At 39.8% G+C, this 22029-nt stretch overlaps 1 protein-coding gene across 1 annotated transcript in view; it reads left to right on the top strand.

Annotated features, from left to right (window-relative positions):
* Fuss (SKI family transcriptional corepressor fussel) overlaps positions 1-20655 on the top strand; it is an 88467-nt gene extending 67812 nt beyond the window's left edge. The window contains exons 5-6 of the mRNA XM_076814192.1: positions 12982-13111; positions 19932-20655. Coding sequence (XP_076670307.1) covers positions 12982-13111; positions 19932-20032 — 231 coding nt within the window. The 3' untranslated portion in view covers positions 20033-20655. The remainder of the gene's footprint in view (positions 1-12981; positions 13112-19931) is intronic.
* The last annotated feature ends 1374 nt before the right edge of the window (positions 20656-22029 follow it).

Genomic DNA, 22029 nt, shown 5'->3' with positions numbered 1-22029 from the left:
ATATGTATATCTTGTGATTTGTTATAATAGCGAGTGCAGATGGCTAAAGGCTTGCTTTGTTCAAAGCAGTTCCCCAAAACTGGCGAGGGACACTTGCATGCAATTAATGGGTCCGTTTAGCGTGCAGCTAATAAATCCCTGCTGTGTTACACATGCATTGAAAACAGTGGCCAAATGGCCGCGACGTAGGCACCTATATGGTATTGGAGCGTGGACGAGGTAAAGAAAAAACAATGCTCTCAATTCTTCGCAATTATTAGCATCGAATTCCCGGCTATCGCTATGAGGCAGCAGTGACCAATCTGTCGTGAGTAACAAAGTAAATGTAATCGGCGTGGCTTTCGTACGGCATTACGTGACAACATAACCTCCGCACGCGCTAGAATGAATGTTTTATTCCGACCTAAAGGAGGCGTCACGCATGCAATCAGTTTTACCGGCCTATTCTGTAGCCCCCTATCTCGAATCGTGCGTCTCAGCGATTACCTCGATTTACATATTTCAAGCTGGAACTTTGACGGTATGACGTAAAGCACGAAGTTCCCATGCCCCACGAATGCTAATCAAAGCACCGTTTGATGGCCAATTTGTAGCTTTTAATTATTACTAATTATACTGCAAAAAGCTGTATTCGAAATAGTAAACATTCTCCTTACGATACCTATAAGTATAAACACACCTCATTATTCTTATATCTCTCTACAGCAGAGTTGTAGATCCCCTTAGGTTCTGGGACCCAGGTCCGAACCGTAAAGCCGGGTCCACATTTGTTACCGCACCTGAGCTAACTGGTCATGGTGACAAATGCAGACGATGCCCCACAACGTCGGACGATTCCGAGACATACATCGGAACGGCTAAACCAAGTAACGAGTTACAGTATGGAGTTACCATGACCAGTTAGCTAGGGAACAGATCGCGGTAACAAATGTGGACCCGGCTTAAGGGGTCATGCTCAGTCAGGAGGCCGAAAAAAGGGTGGTCTTTGGAAATTTTTTACTCAAAAGCTATAACACATTTCTCAAAAAATCTTTTTTCCTCTTAAGGATTGAATCTAGTACCGTGCATCGTAATTTTTTTATTTAAAAATATTTATTAATAACTAAGTTATTGTCCGTCACTCGAAGGTTCTCTAAAAAAAGGCTTCTGCGGTGACCACTGCTGAAAGTCGACCATCTAAAATAAAAAAATCAAAGGAATTTACTTATTACATTATATTATCTAGTATTTGAACGAAGGATTTTTTTTATCCGATGCTTAGTTTTCTTTTAATTGACGAAAATCAGGCACGATTTATGATAAAAATTGAAACTTTTACTTTAAACATCAGCCATTTTTTCCCAAATCAATATTTCGAAAAATCCTTCGTTAAAATACTAGATAATATAATATAATAAGTAAATTCTTTTGAATTTTTTACTTTAGATGATCGACTTTCGAGCAGCAGTGGTCACCGCAGAAGCCTTTTTCTTAGAGAACCTTCGAGTGATGGATAATAACTTAGTTATTGATAACTATTTTTAGTTAAAAAAAATTACGATGCACAGTACTAGATGCAATCCTTAAAAGGAAACAAGATTTTTTGAGAAATGTGTTATAGCTTTTGAGTAAAAAATTTCCAAAGACCACCCTTTTTCGGCCTACTGACTGAGCATGACCCCTTAATAGTTCCGCACTCTGTAGGGACCCGGATACCAGACCCTAAGGATCTCTTTGGCTCCCGACTGAGCATGCCTGATCTAGAGGCTAGATCAGGCGTGCTCTACAGACGCGCCCGCGGAGTCCGAGTCCCCACTTCTCGGGTCTCAAGTCTCATTCCGTTGTGGAACTCGCTTGACCTTGAACGCGCCTGCCTAGAGCAGGGCTGAGCAGCTTGTTCGCCGCCGCGGGCCGCATAGTCCCCACTACCAGTCAGCCGGTTCCCCCACCATCAGTAGATTAGCCGCCACTTCATGTCCCTTCCTTTTACTCCTGCGGATGCGGTCATATATATACTGAATCCATCCTAAGAAAAACCCTAACGTCCATACCGTTTTGTGAGCGATCTGCGCAGCCCCCCACTACTGCTTACAGGCCCAACGCGGGCGATTGTTCGTAGCGCTTTACCTGTCGGGTTCCCTGCTTCTCCAAGGGCGGGACGTGACCGATGTCAATGTCAACACTGCAGGTTGCGGAACGGCTGATAGAGGGATAACAGGTGGTAAGACGGAGAAAAACGTAGGCGGTTAAGTGGGGAGTCGGATCAATCAGCGCCTCCTCAGAATCATCCCTGCGCGAACGAGGTTTTTCTTAGGATGGAACAACTATAGGCGTACGAAGTACACTGTAGGAGTTAAAGGAGTATGGTGGGGGTCGTTCTCCTGCGGCCCAGCAGAGTAGGCAAGTCGGGGAACGGGCCGCATGCGGCCCAGCAGAGTAGGCAAGTCGGGGAACGGGCCACATGCGGTCCAGCAGAGTAGGCAAGTCGGGGAACGGGCCACATGCGGCCCAGCAGAGTAGGCAAGTCGGGGAACGGGCCGCATGCGGCCCATGGGCCGCGCGTTGCCCAGCCCTGGCCTAGAGGACAGTTGGGCATGCCTGGTGTAGATGGTTAAACACGAAGCAGTTCTGGATTCTGGATACGATCTCTACTGTTCCAGTCCCAAAATTCTATCACCTATTATATCTACATATATCCGTGAATTATTGTACTAAAACTCGCAGGTACACTGTTCAGCCTATTGTTACAAGGCGCTTGTAAATATAAGTACTTATTATTACACCCTTTTATCCTCCGCTATTCGATTTCCTTTAACTTTGTAGACTTTTACGATTGCTATAGCCACTTCTATTCGAAACTTTTATACATAATTTAAATTCGGCGAGGATTAAATTTAATAACGGTGAAATTTGTTCTTGCTCAATCTGTACACAACTTCGTAGACGACGCCTATGTGAGCGAGAAAGAGAGAATGCGGCAGTGTGGAAAAAGGGAGAATGAGGAACGAATTATAACGCGTGCTGTCACTAAACACAGTGTGACTGAATATCGAGTGCGTGGTAGGATGATTGGCGGAACGAGTAATGGCAGGCGAAAGAGCGAGAGAAACAGTTAGCAGGGGAGGGGAGGAGGAAGATAAAGCGTGACGTGCGAGAACGAAAATAGCGTACAACGAGGGAATGTCGTGAGCGGATCGAAAAAGTATTCTAGCGTGTATAATAAAATTACAACACCGTTAACTGTAATTCTTTGTATATCTTATTGTTATTTATTCTGTATGTGAGTAATAAAGGTGTATCATTATCATTATTGTTGTTGATGTTGTTTATGCTACTACAATATTAAAGTACTGTTTATTAACTTAATCTCCAACGAAGCTCTGTAAAGCGCCTTAAATTTTTGCAAAAATATGTCGGATGCAGTCACATTGAGTAAACAGCGGTAATTCATAAATGTAACGAGGGCTAATGCATCGAGCGCAAAGAGGCGATTTTTGTATTATTGTCCTCGCGTTTCAATTGACCGAAATAGGAACAAAATAATACTTTCTAATCGTCACGGTATTAAGGGGTCAGTCCACTGTGACGGTTTGAAAAATTTAGCTATTTTTAAAGATTTTTTTCTCCGTAGATACAACATATAGTGCAATAAATCTTTTTGGTATTTATTAAGCTACTCTTATATTATACAAAAAAAATTAAATCAATTTTTTTAATTTGTTTAAAACTTAAAACGCAATTATCTGAAAACGACATTTTTTTCAACTGGTGCAGGTGATTCAAAAAAACTATTAGACCAATCAGTCTGAAATTTTTACACGTTATTCAGAACTTCAGTGTCTATGGCCGGGACCACGGAAACCTTTTTGGATTAATCATTTCATACTTTTTACAAGACAAAATGATTGAACAATTCACCGTATTTCGACAGTTAAACTTCAAACCTCCGCCATTTTGTTAATTTTTTATCAGTAAAAATAATCCTAGTTCCGGCGATAACCACACTCATAATGATTACAACACACTTTGAATTTTTTGTTTCTAATGCGTCGTTCTCCCGGAATCACCTGCACCAGCACTGCACCGCTTTCTCAAGGCGCTCACATCAGTGCGATATATATTTTAAAAAAAAAATATTAAAAATTTAAAATAGATTTTTTTGTATACTGTCAATAAGTGTATTAATAAGTAGACAAAACATTATTTAAGTTGGACATTCCGTTCGCTAAAAAATAAATCCTAAAGAATAGCAATTTTTCACGGCTTCACAGTGGACTGACCCCTTAAATCGATCTTTCGAGAACAGTTGATTTAATTTTCACGTAATAATTGAGATGGGAATCTATGCTCTACGGAAAGTATATGCCCGAAGCCTTTTAAAAATGCATTCTCGCGTGTCCGTGCACCAGCAACCCTACTTTTCGTGGACTCTTTGTCACGAAACGAGCGGAAATCCCGATATACGTTGATTTTTAAATAACATCCGTCACGCGGCTTTTTCAGAGAATCGGTTTAGCTGTTGTATCTTATCATGAAGATCGATAACACATCAAGCACTCACGCAAACAAAGCTATAGAAAAGAATTTAAATAAGATAATCTTTCAAAACAGTGTTTGGCATTGCTCGTTTAATATTCTAATGGTTAAACTAGTGGCACAAGAAATGTCTATTACATATAATTCACATAATCCCGTCAAATATCGATTTCTACTTGCTGATCGCAAAAGCACAGGTAGATGCCTATACAAGTGGGATTTATATACTCGTCTCAGGTTGAAATAATGATATTAATGTTGTTGAACCAAGGAATGTAGAAATTGAATATTTTCCTTCATAATCTTCTGTCATGAAAGAGATTTTACTGTACAGTAGGTAGACCCTACTTTTCATCTTTAATACTAGTGGTGACGGCGTGTATTCACGTATTCGCATCCTGTACATTAGGCCGGAGTGGAAAATTTAAATTTGAACTTTTAGTTGGCCTGGGTGCGGGATAGTTGCCTTTTGATTAACCAAACACAACTGTAAACAATTTTTGGAAAAATGATTATATGATTATATGATTATTTAGGAGAAAAAGGAACCTGCAGACATGAATATTTTTCCAAATTTTTTTCAGTTGTGTTTGGTTAATCGAAAGACAACTATCCCACACCCAGGCCAACTGAAAATTCAAATTTAAATTTTCGCCTATATAATATCGCTCCACCCTACTGTACATGGATTTGACGTGGGTTTACGTTGATAGTTTCTGAGAAACGTTGAAAGTATTGTCCGAGAGTTCCCGAATTTTTCTTAAACAATAAAAACAAAACAAGAATAAAACACCGCCTCACCGATCCTTCGACTGCGCAGTGTCGAACCTCCGATGTAATTCCTAGTTTCTCTATTAGATATTCGCTAAAGTACCACCAATGGGATTAACGACTATCCTAATGAAAGTGAGCCTAAACTCGTGTTCATTCGGTCTATTTTTTTCATACACGATGTATTATACAGCGTGTGCCAGAATGATGGGAACCCCGGATTAACTCGGAAGTACGAAATTTCCAACAAAAAAAAAAGGATTCAGACAAAAGTTTTAGGGTTTGGAAAGAGGCATCTGATGGTGACCTTGACTACGAGGTAAGGGCCAAATTTAGAGTTCGTTCTAAGGTCACTTGATTTTTTTAAAATAGGATTATTCTCGGCATAGACCAGCGCTGCCCCGATGGGCGGTCCGAGAGCACGAGCATCCATCGCGTTTTCCGAAGCTCGCGTGGAAGGGGGCGCTCGAAACCAATGGAGTTGCGGGCATGTAACGGATGAGGAAAACTCTAGTAGTGTGCGTGTAGGCTCGTGCCCGTAGGCTTGTATAACTGGCACTCTCGGAGCCCCAGTGTTCTACATTTTAGGAATTGGGAAAATAAACAGGAATTAATTAATGATTAAACAATAATATTATATAATTGCACGGAATAGACTTTAAAAGTCCCACTTGCACCTCTGATTAACAAAAAGTTTCTTATTAAACGATTTTTATTCAGCTTCAATCCTCTGTTTATTTGTTTGTTTGTATGTATGTTTATTTAGTTCGAATCTAGAAACTCAATTTTAACCCACTTCCAACTATCCAATAGACTTGAAACTTTGCAGGCATACGTAGTTTGGATGACAATACAAAATTATGAAGAAAAAGAAACCCCCACAGGGTTTTAAAAAATTACCCAGTCATCAATAAATATAACCCATAACCACAAACCCAAACGACTTGAAATCAGCCTGTAACCACAAATCAAATCAATTTAATCGACATGAAATCAGCATGTAATCCATCCGTTACATGCCCGCAACTTCATTGGTTTCGAGCGCCCCCCTCCACGCGAGCTTTGGAAAACGCTCGTGCTCTCGGACCGCCCATCGGGGCAACGCTGGCATAGACCATTGATCCAGGCGAATAAGGCAAGATCGACCATTGATTAAGCTACACGCATTCGACAGATTCAAATGTTTTATATCAAAGATTTTTCGGCGAAGATCTTCCAGATACCTTGGCTGTATTTTACGTTCTTCTCATTTTTGGTGTCGGAAATAGTGATTCTAAATTCAAAAATCAAGTTGATCTTTAAAGCACCCCTAAAATTGATCCCTATCTCATGATCAAGGTTACCATCAGATGCCTCTTTGTAGACTCTCAAACTTTTGTCTGAAATTTTTTTCCTGCGCTTCCATCTTTCTGGTACACACTGTATAAGTTGGTATACGGACTTCAGAAACGGCTTGAATTATACGCTAATTAAAAACCCCGAATACCGTCGTATTTGCACTCGTTTTCATGAAAATACTCGTGTGTCTATTGGCAATACTCTCATGGAAATTTAATGAACAATATACAGGTTTAAATTTTCTTTAGTGTCGACATGCGTTCAAAGTGTAGGGCGAGCCGTTCAAAACAGCCCCGGTGAAAGTGATTACTTGAAAAGGCCTGACCGACTTGAAGGGGAGCATTTTTCAAAATCTTGCACCACTTGAAGGGTTAATTTAATTTTGATAATATTTAACAAATATTAATCTTAATTGCCATTCTCTATTTTGTAAGACTTTACGGATTCCATCTGCTTCTATTTTACTGGTGGATACAGGCGATAGGTTAATTGCACCTAAGAGTTTAAACTACCCAGTCAATAGAAATCAGCAACATTCTGACTTCTTTCAACGATCAAGAGTAAAGCTAAAGATAAAACAACATCCCCAAATTACATAAGTTTGCGTTTACATTAAACAAAAAATTCCCCAAATTCTTAGGTTGGTAGGTATAGGGTGGGAAAAGCGAGGCTCTGTAGCCAGCAACACTGTCTAATTTTTAGCATGGTTTTAGATTTCATTGGTGCTGACAATTGATAACAAAACACATTCGCATCACTAAAGATTGTCTCTAACAAGTTGATTGCGAGGAAAGAAACCATATAATCCAATTTTATATGCTTTAGTGGTTCGAATATAAAATTATGGAAAACAAATAAAATTTTTTAGTTAATTGACGATGGATTTCTGAGAAACAAAAAATATTCGCATAATATTAACTACTCATATAACAATACATTCGCAAAATTTAATCTACACAGATGACGAACTTTTATAACAGAATCTAACAGAAGGTTATTAACACTGGTAAATAATATAATATTCTGAGCACAGTAATTCCTTCGACCCCTAGACGGTGTAACGTTTCAAACATCAGAATTAATTGAAATTCGATTCCAAAAATTCAGCACAGAGCAGCCACTTAATTGGGGGAGTGGTTTGTAGTAGCGATTATACCCGAATAAGAAAATATTTATTCTCCGACTATCAAAACATCTGGCAAGTATACAAGGAATGTTGACTCCCGCAACCCTGAATAATTTACATGAATCGATCGCCGTCGAGCCGAGGGATTAAATTAATCTAAGTAATTTGACGATTGCTATCGGTGAAAATATTAAATAAGGCACCTCGCTGAGTATACATAGGTATCTGTGTTTAGATTATACAGGGTGTTAAAAAAGAGTTCGAGACTAGCTAGGAAAATAGCACCCACTCAACTAAAAAAAAAAAAAATTATACATAAGTAGTAATATTAATATTTCCAATCTCTTAACTGGAGAAGATGAGCTAACTCGCCGTTCGAAAATTCCTCCACGTTGCATAAGAGAGAGTTTAATTGTCACGAAAATTTCGAAGCTTCACTCCTACGAAAGGTAAACGCGTCTTAGGGTATGCGTCACATTTACTGTGGACGAGATGAGTTAATTTATCTCTAATAATTATTAAACGTATAATTTTTAATACACTAAAGACGATCCTGAACGACAAATGAACCAATTAACAGATGAAAGTTAGAAGTGATGTCAATTTTGGGAACGTCAGTGATCATTTAATGCATATAAAATATAAACGAAGTGAACACTTTACGTGTGCTAACTTTGTAATTTAGAAAAGTGTTCTAAATATACTCTTTTATTTAATTTGCATATAAGTTTCACATCTCTGTGTCATAAAATACCCACTGTTTCAAAAATTCCCCGTCCGGCTTGGGCTGGCGCTTTCCACTCATGACAATAAGAACTATTAATTGCAATATTAGTTAAACACGAGGTGTCCCACTCTGTAAATTAAATTACTAATGCATTTTTTGCAGTGTATTATGTGTCTTTAATTCCTCGAATGCTGCGACAATCTTTGCTTTTGGTCCCTCAATGTTTCTTTTATTCACAGAATGAGCTTTGGTCTTTATGAGAATGATAAAAAAAATCGAATGCATAATTGCATACCTCAAAAATTTTCAAAGTTTTCTTTCTCAACAATAGAATATCATCTCACTGAAAATCAATTTTATTCTGTACTTTCGATTCCTTTTTACAAGAAGTTACAATATAATAATATTAATAATATTCTTTACTTTTGTGGATAAAGTGGGGTGGAATATGTTCATTAAGCAGTTTTCACTCAGTTTAATGCGTACTATCTACCCTATATATCCTGAACTTTTTTCTCAAATACCCTGTAGATCGCCTTATCGAGAAAGCCGCCGTTGGTCACAATACATCAGTACGATTGTAGCCATCGTTGCATGACTGAGTGTACGATCATGATGATTAGACATTCGTTCATTTTCCTTTCCTTATTCATCGTGTCGGTTGTCATTATGTGGAAAGGTCGCGCACAAACCCGCCTGGTGGTGGAATAACACTCATCTATTTCCAGGCTAGATTACACACCTGTACTGTACTGCTTAACCACTTTATGATGTTAAGCCAACCGAAACGCGCGTATACAATACATGAATACGCAGAGTGTTGCGCAAACCATGCCAGATTGTTTTGTATCCTTAAATAACAATAATCTCAAAGTTGTGTAAAGTATGCCAGCTAACGTGATGATTTTTTAAAGTTTTGAAGATGTAACAGTTATTCATATAAAAGCAACTTATCTCGGAGGAAACAAACACACGGCACGGAGGACAAGGCGTTCTCTAACACCTTGTCCCCCGGCTAGGGGGTCGACTCAGATCTGGGCGCACCACTAACCTGCGCGTCGAATTTGCCAGGCTTCCTCGCGAGGAAGCCAGGCTTCCTCGTGGAGTGGAGAGCCTGGAGACTACCTCGACCATGATCACTTTGCGAGGCAGCCTCGCGACAAAGCATGCCTCACGGTGGACCGCCAAACGAGTGGACCGCCAAACGCTATCATGCCTCCGTTCTCAGGTAAAAGAACGACCCCAATCGATTTCCTAGGTTGGGTACAGACTTGAGGCACGAACGCGAACGCGGCAAGCCGAGGCAGAATGAGCTTGCAAGTGTTCCACGTTTGTGAACTTCACATGCTCATTCTGCCTCGGCTTGCCTCGTTCGCGTTCGTGCCTCAAGTCTATACCCGGCCGTAAGGTACGTGTCCACTTGACAGTAAAACTCCCGCGAGAAGCTCTCGAGAGTATTTCTCGCAAGTGGACACTACGTCCGAGAGTGACTGTCGGAGAGCGACGTTCAACTCTCAGACAGCGGGCGCGTTGCAACTTGCTCTCGAGTGGATACATAATAATATTACTATCCGACAGTTGCTTCCGAAATACGAAGCTGGTTCGTATTCTGCGAGTGCTGTCGCGAGAATAGGTCTTCTGAGTTATGTCGTAGGCTCGCGTCGCGAGTAGGGAATTCAATCCCGGGATCCCGGCTGTTTTTTGGATTCTAAAACTGCCGGGATTTGATATATCAAGTTATAACTTATCCCGAGAATTTCGAGAATTTTTAAAAGCGTAAATTACTTTATGAACTGAGAAATATAAAAATGGAATCCAAAAAACAGCCCGGATCCCGGGTACCCAGGATTACGATCCCGGGATTGAATTCCTTAGTTACGAGGCACGGTGTTGCCAGAGAAGTGTTTTTAGGCGGTTAGCCGGGAGAACTGCGCGACCGAGGCAGCCTGCGTCGAGCCGAGTAGCGAGACACATTTTATGTACGCCATTTATTGTAATCAACTCAAAATATATAACTATTTCTTTTCATCCACCCAGCAATTTCTCTTTCTACGTTGCTTCTTTCTCTTTTTTAAAATATTATAAGCAATAATCACAGCGCTAAGTTTTTGCACATCCATAATCATTAAGAAAATTACATGAAAAAATCATTTGTATAATTTCAAGCTGCCTTCGTTAAAAATACTCCGATTTACATGACATTTGGTATGGTTCAATCGGGAGAACGCCAGGAATCCATTGTTGTTACTTCCAAATACATAGATACGATGCCTCAGTGAGGTATCGTGGCGTGTTGTTTTCGCCACGGAGTGCCGGATGGCACGTCCTTTTCGAGTGTTGCGGAAAAAACACCTAGTGCCAGGGGTGTGCGGGTACCCGACGTTTCGGGCTCGGGATGGGCCGGAAAAATTCGGGCGGGGTCCCGATACTTCCATATTGGTCGAGATCCCGACGGTTTTAGGATGATTCACTTATCACTGGTATTGATATAAATGGTATACATAATTCTTTCTCGGTCTCCTCTTAATAGCTGGCTTTCGAGCAAATCGCGTCCGAATTTTGCCGAGCCGACCTGAAATCAAATTGCCCGCTCATAGCGGTCATACTTGTAGCCCGAATCGGGTCTGAACATCGTCGGGATCTCCACCACAGCATGTGCTGCGGGAGAACTGCAAGACTGTGCGTGCGTCCATACTGGCTCGTACTACGAGTCTGTATAGCTGGGCCTCACGCGCACACACACTCTTGCAGTTCTCCCAAAACCCACGCAACGATTAACAAGGAAACAATTCAGCCCTCGGCTGTTGCCCGGGTCCCAGAACTTGAGGAGGTATGCGCACGCTAAAGGGCAGGCCTGCTGTACAAGGTCATCCGTTGAAATTGCAACCTACGCGCGCGCGAACAGACGAAATGGCAACACCGCCTCACGGACGCATTCCACTACAACCATGCACCGTCCTGGAGTTCAGAGAGCTGCCAGCGACCGCTGGACAGCAGTGATGCCCGAGCTTCGAAAACTTTAGGATGGTCTCTTCCAAATTAACGTCACAAAGACCTATTTAAGATTTACAGGCCCAGGTTGAAGAAACTGGGGCCTTTTTCGTATAACTTTTGAACTATAAAAGATATCGGAATGCAATTTGCGCTCAAAAATGAGGAAAAATTATTCCCTCTTAATGATGGATAATTTAAAATATTTTACGTTTACTTCCTTTTTCTTTTATCAATTTTTAACCACAATTGTTATGAAAAGCGCCATTATTGTGGATTTTACACGCAGGTGGCGAAAAATCTCTCCGTACAGGGGTATAGCGCCGTGTCGTAGCTAAAATTGATGAAGTTAAGACGGGTACGAGACCAGTCGACATTGTTTTCAAACCTCATTACAGTAATCTGGGGTGCGAGTGGTAAACCGATCATAAAAGCGGAGCGCGTGGTTCGCTCACCTGGGCTGGGAAATTCCGCACAGCTCTTTGCGACGTTAATTTGAAAGAGACCATCCTAAAATTTTCGAAGCTCGGACATCACTGCTGTCCAGCGGTCGCTGGCAGCCCTCCGAACGCCGGGCCGGTGAATGGTTGTATTTAGTGGGATGCGTCCGTGAGGCGGTGTTGCCATTTCGTCTGTTCGCGCGCGCGTAGGTTGCAATTTTAACGGATGACTCTGTACAAGTTCCAAATACCTATCCTTATTGAAATGCAAATACGACGAATATTCATTTTAAAATACATATACTGTGACGTCCCGGCCACACCACAGGAGTCACGCCGGTTAGTCTCCGCCGGCGCCGCTAGAGGTCTACTCTTCTCGCAAGTCCTTTCGTCCACTCTCGTTCGTATATATACAAGTTCTAAGTTTATTTCCTCTTAGTCCCCGTGTGTCCAGGGCAGGGGCCGTCAGCTATAGCCCTACTGATGAGTCTGGCTGACGGTCCCAAGACGAAACACGCACGTCTTCTTTTCCTCCTCGATCTTTAATGCCAATCCACCTGTTCCGAACAGTACTCCAAAAAGCGTGACCGGCCCGAGGGATTACGGTTATGCCGGAGGCGACGGGGCAAGATCCCTCTTTACGGTTTCCGGAATCAATCACCAATCACCACCTCGGTTTCGGACGTAACAGTACAAATAGATACATTATCCGATAAATTAATAAATGTATTACATTATGAAAGATTAAAAACGATCTTTATTAAACTTGTAATAATAACAATATGTAAACGTGTTTTCTTGTTTCTTTCTATGAATTCTAATCGTCGTTAATTTTATTGTTATAGTCCTAAAATACACCATATGTGAGTTTATTAAAGACTCCGCAAATAATAATCTCATACAAAGTTTATGTTGCATCCTGAAAATTAAACAAATTTTATACGCAGGATTAGATAAATTTTGATTCAGATAATAGAATGTTATAAATTTAATGGCATATCATTGTCATGTATTTATGCATCAGTGGATTTCGAAGATCGATATTTTATACTTCCAATACGACTGTATTCTAGGAACGGGAAGCTGAAAAAGTAGCAGAGGAGACAGCAGCTATGCGTGACATAAAACTAGAACTTCAACCAGCAAGAAGTCCTGACAGCTGGCAAGGAAACAGTTTCTATAGACACACGAATGCGCTAAAAGGTACGATACACACAATTATATAATGCAAACGTCTGATTTCTTTTCCTAAAATCGTAAATTTCAATTACGTTTCTCATAGCATAAGGAAAGTAGTTAATACATATGATTTGATGCTTTCACCTGCAGGGTATAACTCTTTTGGGAAAGATATCTGACGTTCCGCTAACATTGTGTTGATATTCAGCAGGGGATCTTACATATTACACCTAGAAAATACTATTGTAGTATATTAATGCTATAAAATCAGTTTTAACAATAGAAGACGATTTTATTGCACATACATCATATTACAGAAATGAATCTTGTGTATTGCGAGAACTGTTTAACAAATACAAATAAGATCATTATGTGTATATGTATAAGGAAGTGTTGCCGAAATCGTACCCCACCAATTTCCATGTTATTCTGGAGAAGTAAAGATAGAGGAAGAGGAAAGAGAACGAGAAGTGCGTTTCGTCCTGGGTCTGCCAGAATTTGTCAGCAAGACATATCTAGCAGACCCTGCCTTTTCTAAACGCTGCAGATGTTTGAACTAAGGATGGAACTTGTATGCAGGGTGTTCGTCAACATGTATCAGAAACGTTAACGTGTGATTCTAAATGCCAAAATAAGACGAAAATCATGAATTATTAAATCGCGTTTGTGGCTTCATTTCCGAATTATTAATTCTTGAAAATACGCATAAAGACGTCTGACTCCAGGGACTCAAAGGTCTGCGCACACATATCAGTTCCGTGTCAGTTCCGTGGGCGTAAAAGGTATCGGTTGCTTGTTTTGGAATGGAGAAAATTCCATACTCTTGCAAATTAAAAATATTTTTGGCTTTTTTATTTCCACTAATTCATTCGCCTGGAATTTCAACCGACAGCAAGGGGTCAAATTCTGAAGACGTCAACTTCACTGTGAAATATTTATGTAAACAAATGAAATAAACAAACAACAAAGATTGTTTATTATAATTCAAGAGTGGTACAGTATACCTCCAAAAGTTCGTAAACGTGAAGTGTTTATTTCATTTTGAAAACTATCACCGAAAAGTAGCCGAATTTTCGGCCGGGCCTGTAGAACAGGGGTGCACAGGGAGCCGTTTTTAGCGCCTAGCTAAGGTTAGAATTGGTGAGGCGAACTGCAGTAGTGTGCGTGCATTTGGTATGACTTGAACCCAGCTATATACACTACTGCAGTTCTCCTCACCGATTCTAACCTTAGCAACGGGACAGGCTGGTTGCTCGCAGCTAGGCACTAAAAACGGCTCCCTGTGCAACCCTGCCGTAGAATGTCCCCTTAAGTCTTTTAAGTCCGATAAAATTGAAAATTGGAAAACAATGTTTGAATATATCTAACCTGCCGCCTGGAGTTGCTCGGCGATGTATCATCGATTATGCAGAAACAGAATTTCCTTATTTTTCATGGTATCAATATGAAAGTGATTCTGCCGATTAAATTGACAGAAAATAATTTAAATTGGATTACTTTGAACGAATCCGAGTTTCAATTCTGCAAATAAATTTTATGTGTGACATCGTTAATAATGATAGTTCAAATTATGTCAGGTTTGGTATCTTTCTATCTTTCCTTCTTACACTCGCGGACCTCTGTATCTTTCATTATTGCCACGTTCAGCGAGGCTCCGACGCTAGACGCAGCTCTCTTCCCGTATTCCTTCAAGACTTCTCGAAAGAAAGAGAGAACTCTGTGGCAACTAGGCGCCAAAAATTCATCTACCTAGAGTACCTGGAGATGTCACCACTGAACAAGTTCTCTTTACCGACCGCAGTAGTTTCAATAGGGTCCGTTTGTTTACTGGGGACGCTACGATCGATTCGGACCCCCTTAAGAAGAAATAGGACAACATGTCTATTTGGTATAATGAGTTCAACGCAAACGTAGAATATTTTTTTAAACAGCTGCTTCATATTAGAGTGATTTAACAATAGAATCCAAAAATTTACGAGCGAATTCTACGATTTTGATTTTAGAAATTAATTTTTGTCTTTCGTAATGGAACGTTTACGTCTATTTGAATGAAGCAGGTGCCTGAGTAAGAAATTCGAAATATCTTACCTATGCTGTATTTATTCTTCGGACATAACTTTTATGTACAAACTTACGAAGAAATGGGATTTGTCTAAAAACAGCATAAGTGAATGTACTTACATATATTACCTATTCCATTTGAGAACAAAAATGCAATTACATTTTCGTAAAAAGAGAAGTCGCACCAAGATAGACCTTGTTATACCTAACTTTCAAGATATTCCTCTACCACTTTCAGCAGCTTTATTATATGTAGTAGTATATTTTATCGACGATGTGAACGAATTAATTCGTTATCACCCTACATTTGTATGCTAAAATCGTTGAGCTTAATATCTTTTTTAAATACTTTGAACCCCGCTATGTCAGTCGTCGTTCAAAACGAAGAACTAAAATGAAATGCTTTTTAGTGATAAATAGCTACAGCAACGTGTAATTCTTGAAAATAATTACCATTCGGACCTTAACAGAAATGGCAGACGTCGCTCATTTAGTGTTTAACCCTCCACGTTTCGAACTATGCCACCCTAATATTAGTAATTAGTAATTAGCGCAGCTCGAGCAGTTCACGAGAAGATCAGAGTCTCAATTAATTAGAGTAATTAGTCGCGACCGGTATGTTAACTGGAGGCGGAGGGTTGCCTTAATATCAAACAGAGATGGGATTGGAGCTCGGAGCTGGTAAAGATGGGAAATGGGGTTGCAGATTAACTCCTCTTTACGAGGAGGCGTGTTTCCTCTGACGCTTGCGCGATTTTACTCAAAAATTGCGAACAGTCGGTGTATAATGCCTTGCAAAAATACAGGGTATATCTACCAGTAATCGTGATGCACAAAGAAAGGGGGTGATTCCTCGTGTAAAAAGAAATAAAAAATGTTGAATGCGATTTATTTATATGATCTTTCATTATCAAGGAAAAAAGCTGTCAGAATCTGTCGGTTAAGCTTGGCTTATTTTGTAAATATCGATTTAGGGTGAAGTCTACATATATGTTTGTATTGTTTATATTATATTTTTAATTCTTTCATAAGACGAAAAATTACAAATATAATCAAAAATCAGTCTTCTGGATGAAAAAATCATTGACTGGATTAATTATAATGAAGGCTTTATTAAAGAAACTGACATGTGAGCCGTTTATTTTGAAAGTGGCCTAACTCCATTTTTCAAATTTTTCCGGTTCCCATGGTTACATGTACAACTTCACGTTATTTAGCAGTAAAGCATTTCACGTTGCTTATAATCCGAGCAAATACGATAATTCTTGACACATAAGTTTTCAGAGTTAGTTCAATAATCGAACCGTGTAAAGCAGTGATGAAGGTAATTTTAATTAATTACGCAATTTTTAAGAGGGTAAAGAATTCTGATGGAGAATCAATAAACTGGTTAAAAATATGTTGGATGCGTTTTGTCAGAAATGAACCGTATAAAATTTTCTATAAGACATCAATGAATAAGAATGAAAATTTTAAAGTCCTGCATTTATTACCACGTCGGGGTAGACCAAGAAAGTTCGAAAATATTGTATTGACACCACTGTATAAAAATATCAGACAAATTATAACAGCAAAATTCAAGGACATAATGGACCTATTACGATATATACCACCGGAACATCATGATTTCTTCAAATCCCTTTCACACGCACAAAACGTAGATGAGTAGTAAATTGTTTTGTAATAAATTTATGTTTGTAATTTTGTACGTTATGTAGTTAAAAAATGTTATGAAACGCATAAATTATGTTTCCGAAGTGTTTTAACGATATGTAAAATAAATTCAGTATTGTTTCTTTTTTTTTCAATTTGAAGCATCTTAAATTATGTTGAATGGACTTGGGCACCTTCAAATTTTATAACGAATCTGGTTGTTAATTTTCGAAGTGGCCTAACTCCATTCTTGATAAGAAAACGCATATTATTCACTTAATAATTGCCACTATTTTAATAGCAACTATAAATTTAACATCCTTAGATACACTTAAGCAGTATGACTCATTAGTATCCTATACGTATATTTTTAAATTCATTGAAACGCAAACCCTTAAATATCTCGATTTGAAGATAAATGGACTTAGGCCACTTTCGAAATAAACGGCTCATGTCGTTCTTCCCTTATATTCGTTACATTTGAAGTGAGCATAAACATTTGCTTCGAAGAATCATATTTATCCATGATAACAAAGTTAGTACATTACATACATCGCAATGCCAATGTTACTGAATATAGGTAAGTTATATTAAATTTGTATAAGTTATGTTATTTTCCATTTCGTGCGCTTCTGCTTCGTTCCATTTCCTATCGATTTCTCTTTCCAAGCGTCGATAATAGCGTGTAAGCACAGCGAAATCGTTGACTACGTAGGAATTTAGGAATAAGCAACGAAACATGTGTACGTTTTAAATGTCACGTTTGTATATCTACCACCGCGGAAGCGCGCCATACACTTGCTGGGACATCAGTTGAGCTATTGAAAACAGCTGTAAGCCGAAAATAACGAGATAGCTGCGGTACCTTGCCGGTGAACGCGAACATAGGGTCATCGATAATAAGGGAGATCACTTTGACTAACGTAAACGCTCTGGGAAGAAATTCGATTTTATCGCAGGGTAAAGGACCCATGTACCGGACCCAATATTCTTTTTCATGATTTATAAAATCCAGGCTATATGAATTAAAATATAATATTTTTGTAATAACATTTGAAATTTAGAAAATTTTGAAAATAGTTTTGAAAATAGTTTTCTAAATAAATGAAGGTTTTTATAATTAATGTAGGTTAAACGTGTAAAAAATGTATAGAAATTCTCATTCTGGCAATTGGGGAGTTGCCAGTATTTGAAAAAAAGGGAAAAGTAGTGAAATCCACAGATTTATTAATGAAAAGCCTAAAATGATAGAAATATTAATAAAACACTTATTCGTTTTACCAAAATTTAATAAATAAAATTGACGGTTTTAAGTTCTGAGTCATGTGATCTCAAACGCCAATCACGGCGCGTGACGTCAACAGCGATTTATATATAGCGACGAATGACACTTATATATATTATTATTGGCAATGGAAAATAACTTCGTTAAAGGTGACAGCACAAATTTACCAACATTGGACGCTATTATGGTGGCTAGCTATTTCGCTACAAATCCAGACTTCTGTTCTGCCGAATACACTTATTGCGAATATTTGTTTCCAGCGGAACATGAATAAATAACTTCTTCGGCGTACGTATCGAAGTGTTCCCACAACAGGGAACAGCACAGTGCTGATAATAATTTTTATTCGCCATTATTTTTGTGAGAAAAATTCACCCCTTACTTTCCCTAACCACAACTTTCTGTGTTCACTGCACGTTGACGTCATAAATGGTCACGTGACCATGCAGTGCGTTTTCGCGGCAATTTTTTTATTTCAAATAAGAATTACATTTTTTTCATGTTAGAGGTGTAGCAAAAAATCAATGTTTTTTTTACAAGCATATTTTATCATAATGAACAGTTTTAAACGCTTAAAAATTTTGTCAACTCCCCAATTATCGGCATTTGACCATTTTCATTATCAAAATGGCTAAGCATCACTTACATTTAAGAGTCGATATAATAATAATTCGATTGATCTAATGTACAAAAATGGTTATGTAGTGATAGTACTAAGTTCAAATAATAATAAAAAATGCATATGGAGGTGGTTTAATAATATTCTAAAAATTTAAAGCGAATCCGGGGACTGCGTCAATGTTCGTGTCGATCTAACCTATTTTCGAATCGATGTAGATGTTTTCATTAAAGTAACAATGTTTGTGAACATTTCAGAGAATTTTTAACATTAATAATTTTATTTGGCAGATCTGAATATGAGTAAAGCTATAAGAAAAGAATACAGTAAAGACTCGAATAACAAAGCATTAGAGGTTATAACCTCACATCAATCTTCGGTAAATGCAGCTAGCATACAGTTTGGCATTCCAAGGTGCACGTTACGCGTCAAAATTAAAAACAAATATTAGGACAAAAAGCCAGGACCAGAATCTCACGAAGATGTTTTAGTTAAGTGGATAATGCATCTAGATAGTGTCCGGTAGTTCGGCCACGGTAAATAATTCTCAAGCTTTAAGCGTGTCCGGTAATTACGACGAAATTTTGTTTTACATTTTTACTAATATCTCTTTAATATTTCATTATTTATTTACATCAAAAAGTCCTGAACTTACGAAAATGCTTAGTAATCAGTTCAATACAAAAAATTTCCAGAATGTATGAAAACTTATGTTGAAATTCTTAAATAACTTTCATGTCATCACTAAATGTCCAGTATTGGGAGTAGAACATTAGTATGCGACACTAGCGGTCAGTACGCGAACTAGTAGTAATGGCCGACGCAAGTATACAATTTATTGCGGTCTACCAATTTTCACAGTATCGACGAACTGTATGCAGAAATATGTTGTGTAACAAATTACACAACATATTTAACAAGAAATATAAAAATGCTTATACCTGCAAAACTAAGCATTCGTGGACATATGCGTATACCAACTTTTTTTATTATTTTGGCAAGTAGAACTGATCCTGAAAAAAATGTCGCACATTTTTATAAACACCCTGTATAGAAGCAAGCACCATCCACGAATAGCATTCTAATTCTGTTCGGTTTCTTTGAGTCGGTTTGTTATTTATCCCATCCTCGATAAGTCAACGGTATTTCGATTATTCGTTTGTTCATTTTTTAATTTGTCATTGCGCCAGGCATTTTTTTTTAATTTTCAACAATGATGATTGCAGGAAACGAACCGACGGAGAGGACGGGCTCGGATTGTTCAGCTTGTCATCCAAGAGGCATATATTATGGTCAAATCCATAGTCCGTCTGCACCCACTAATTAATCAACGTGATAGAAGGAGACTGAGATAGTGAAAAAGCTAACAGGAAAGAGGTAGAAAGTAATTCACAAAGGCACTGTAAATTAAGAATCTCCATTTCCGCATTCACGGTGGAGTTGTTGAAATTCTACTTACAATTAGTCGGTCTAAAGATCCGGGCACATATATCAGTTCCGTGCCATCAGTGTCAGTGGTAAAAAATATCGTTTCCCTGTTTTCGGCTGGAGCAGTTCACACTTGTCAGTGTGATTGACGTCATTTTCCTCCAGTGTCGAATCCGTATCCGTACTCTGAAGTTAAAATTCGTTGGTCCGGATATTCTGACTTTACTAAATGGGACTCTTTTATGACGTTGATGGGTTCTTGGCTCGAAGCTCTCGAGCGACACGCTTCGGGGGTCCTACACCCTAGAGTCATAAAGACAAAGACAGCAATAGGCCATTCGGTAATGTAAATGCCACTTTCCATATTTTGTATTAGATCATCATAGAAGTATCGCCAATGGATTGCTGGCGTTTTTCAGATGAAAATGACACCAAACGTGATATAATTCTGATTATTTTTAATGATTGTAATGAGCAGGCTTGCTATTGAGTGCAGATATGTGTGCCCAGACCTTAAAGCAGGCATGCTTAAAGACGCTGGCAAGACACCCGCCAGCGCCCACGGACGCGCGCCTATACGCACGCCAGCGGGCAACAAACCCACACTCCTTGGTAAACGTGGTGGGGTACCCTGTCAATCTAGAGCAGTGGTGCACACGGTGTCGCGTTTACCTCCTCGCGATCCTGTGCGCTGGGTCAGAACCGAGCGTCGAACTGTGCAATGTAAAGGTGGTAATCCACTTGTTACGTATCCTCATATCGTATCGTTGTTGCTTATCAGTTTGGACAGGCAACGTTGCAGCGTCGCGTATCAAAATTTGATGCAAAGATATGCAACAGCATCAGTGGTGATGCGGGAAAAAGTCACACACCATTGCGTCGTATCGTATCACTGGTTGACACGCAACGGCGATACGATATGAGGATACGTAACAAGTGGATACCCACCTTTACATTGCACAGTTCGACGCTCGGCTCTGACCCAGCGCGCAGGATCGCGAGGAGGTAAAAGCGACACCGTATGCACCACTGCTCTAGATTGACAGGGTACCCCACCACGTTTACCAAGAAGTGTGGGTTTGTTGCCCGCTGGCGTGCGTATAGGCTCCTGATCCGACGCCCAGAATCGTGAGGAGGTAAAAGCGGTTCCGTGTGCACCTCTGATGTAGAGAGTAGAGATCGTGGACCCATTACAATTGAGGGGCTCATGTTACACACACAAACGCTCCGCACCCACTACAGTAAATTCTCGTTGTAAGCTCATCGCTCGGGACTGAGCAGAGTCTTAAGGTGCACTCCCACGGCCAGCCTTTTTTATATGTTTGTCAAATCTGTTTAGAGAGCGCCAGTCAGCAAGCCTTGGGCGTTTCGACGTCGCGGCCAGCCCAAGCTGATCATTCCCACGGCGCGTGGTTCGGCGAGTAAGTAGGCCGCGAAACTCGCCCAGCCACGCAAACGATTAGCACCGTGTTTCGGCTCCAGCTGATGTTTATTATGTTTTGTCGATAGCGGCATTGGCAGTTGAAGAAAAGGACACGAGTAAGAAAGAAGCGGGAGCGAATGAGCATGGTCTTTTAAGGGACCTCCAGCATGCATGCATCGACTCTCAGGTTTCATGAAGTCAATGCATGCATCGCATGCTTCAGCATGTTTCTGGAGACCCCTTTACGCTTGCCTCGTTCCGAGGGGAATCCTCCCGGTTAGGCGGGATAGAGATGATCACGGAACAAACAAACCCCGGGGAGCTTACAATGAAAATTTACTGCCTTCGAGTTGCTCCCCACTCCGTTGTCGAACTCGTTTGGCCTTGAACGCGATCGCGGGCACTCGCGGGCGCTGACGGCGGCTGCCGGTGCCCGCCAAGAGGACAGTTAAGCATGCCTGGTCTAATGTGTA

The sequence above is a fragment of the Andrena cerasifolii genome, chromosome 6 (assembly GCF_050908995.1).
Source record: "Andrena cerasifolii isolate SP2316 chromosome 6, iyAndCera1_principal, whole genome shotgun sequence".
NCBI lineage: Eukaryota > Metazoa > Arthropoda > Insecta > Hymenoptera > Andrenidae > Andrena > Andrena cerasifolii.
Note: the sequence above shows the minus strand (reverse complement) of the source record. Positions and strands in the feature narration are given on the sequence as shown.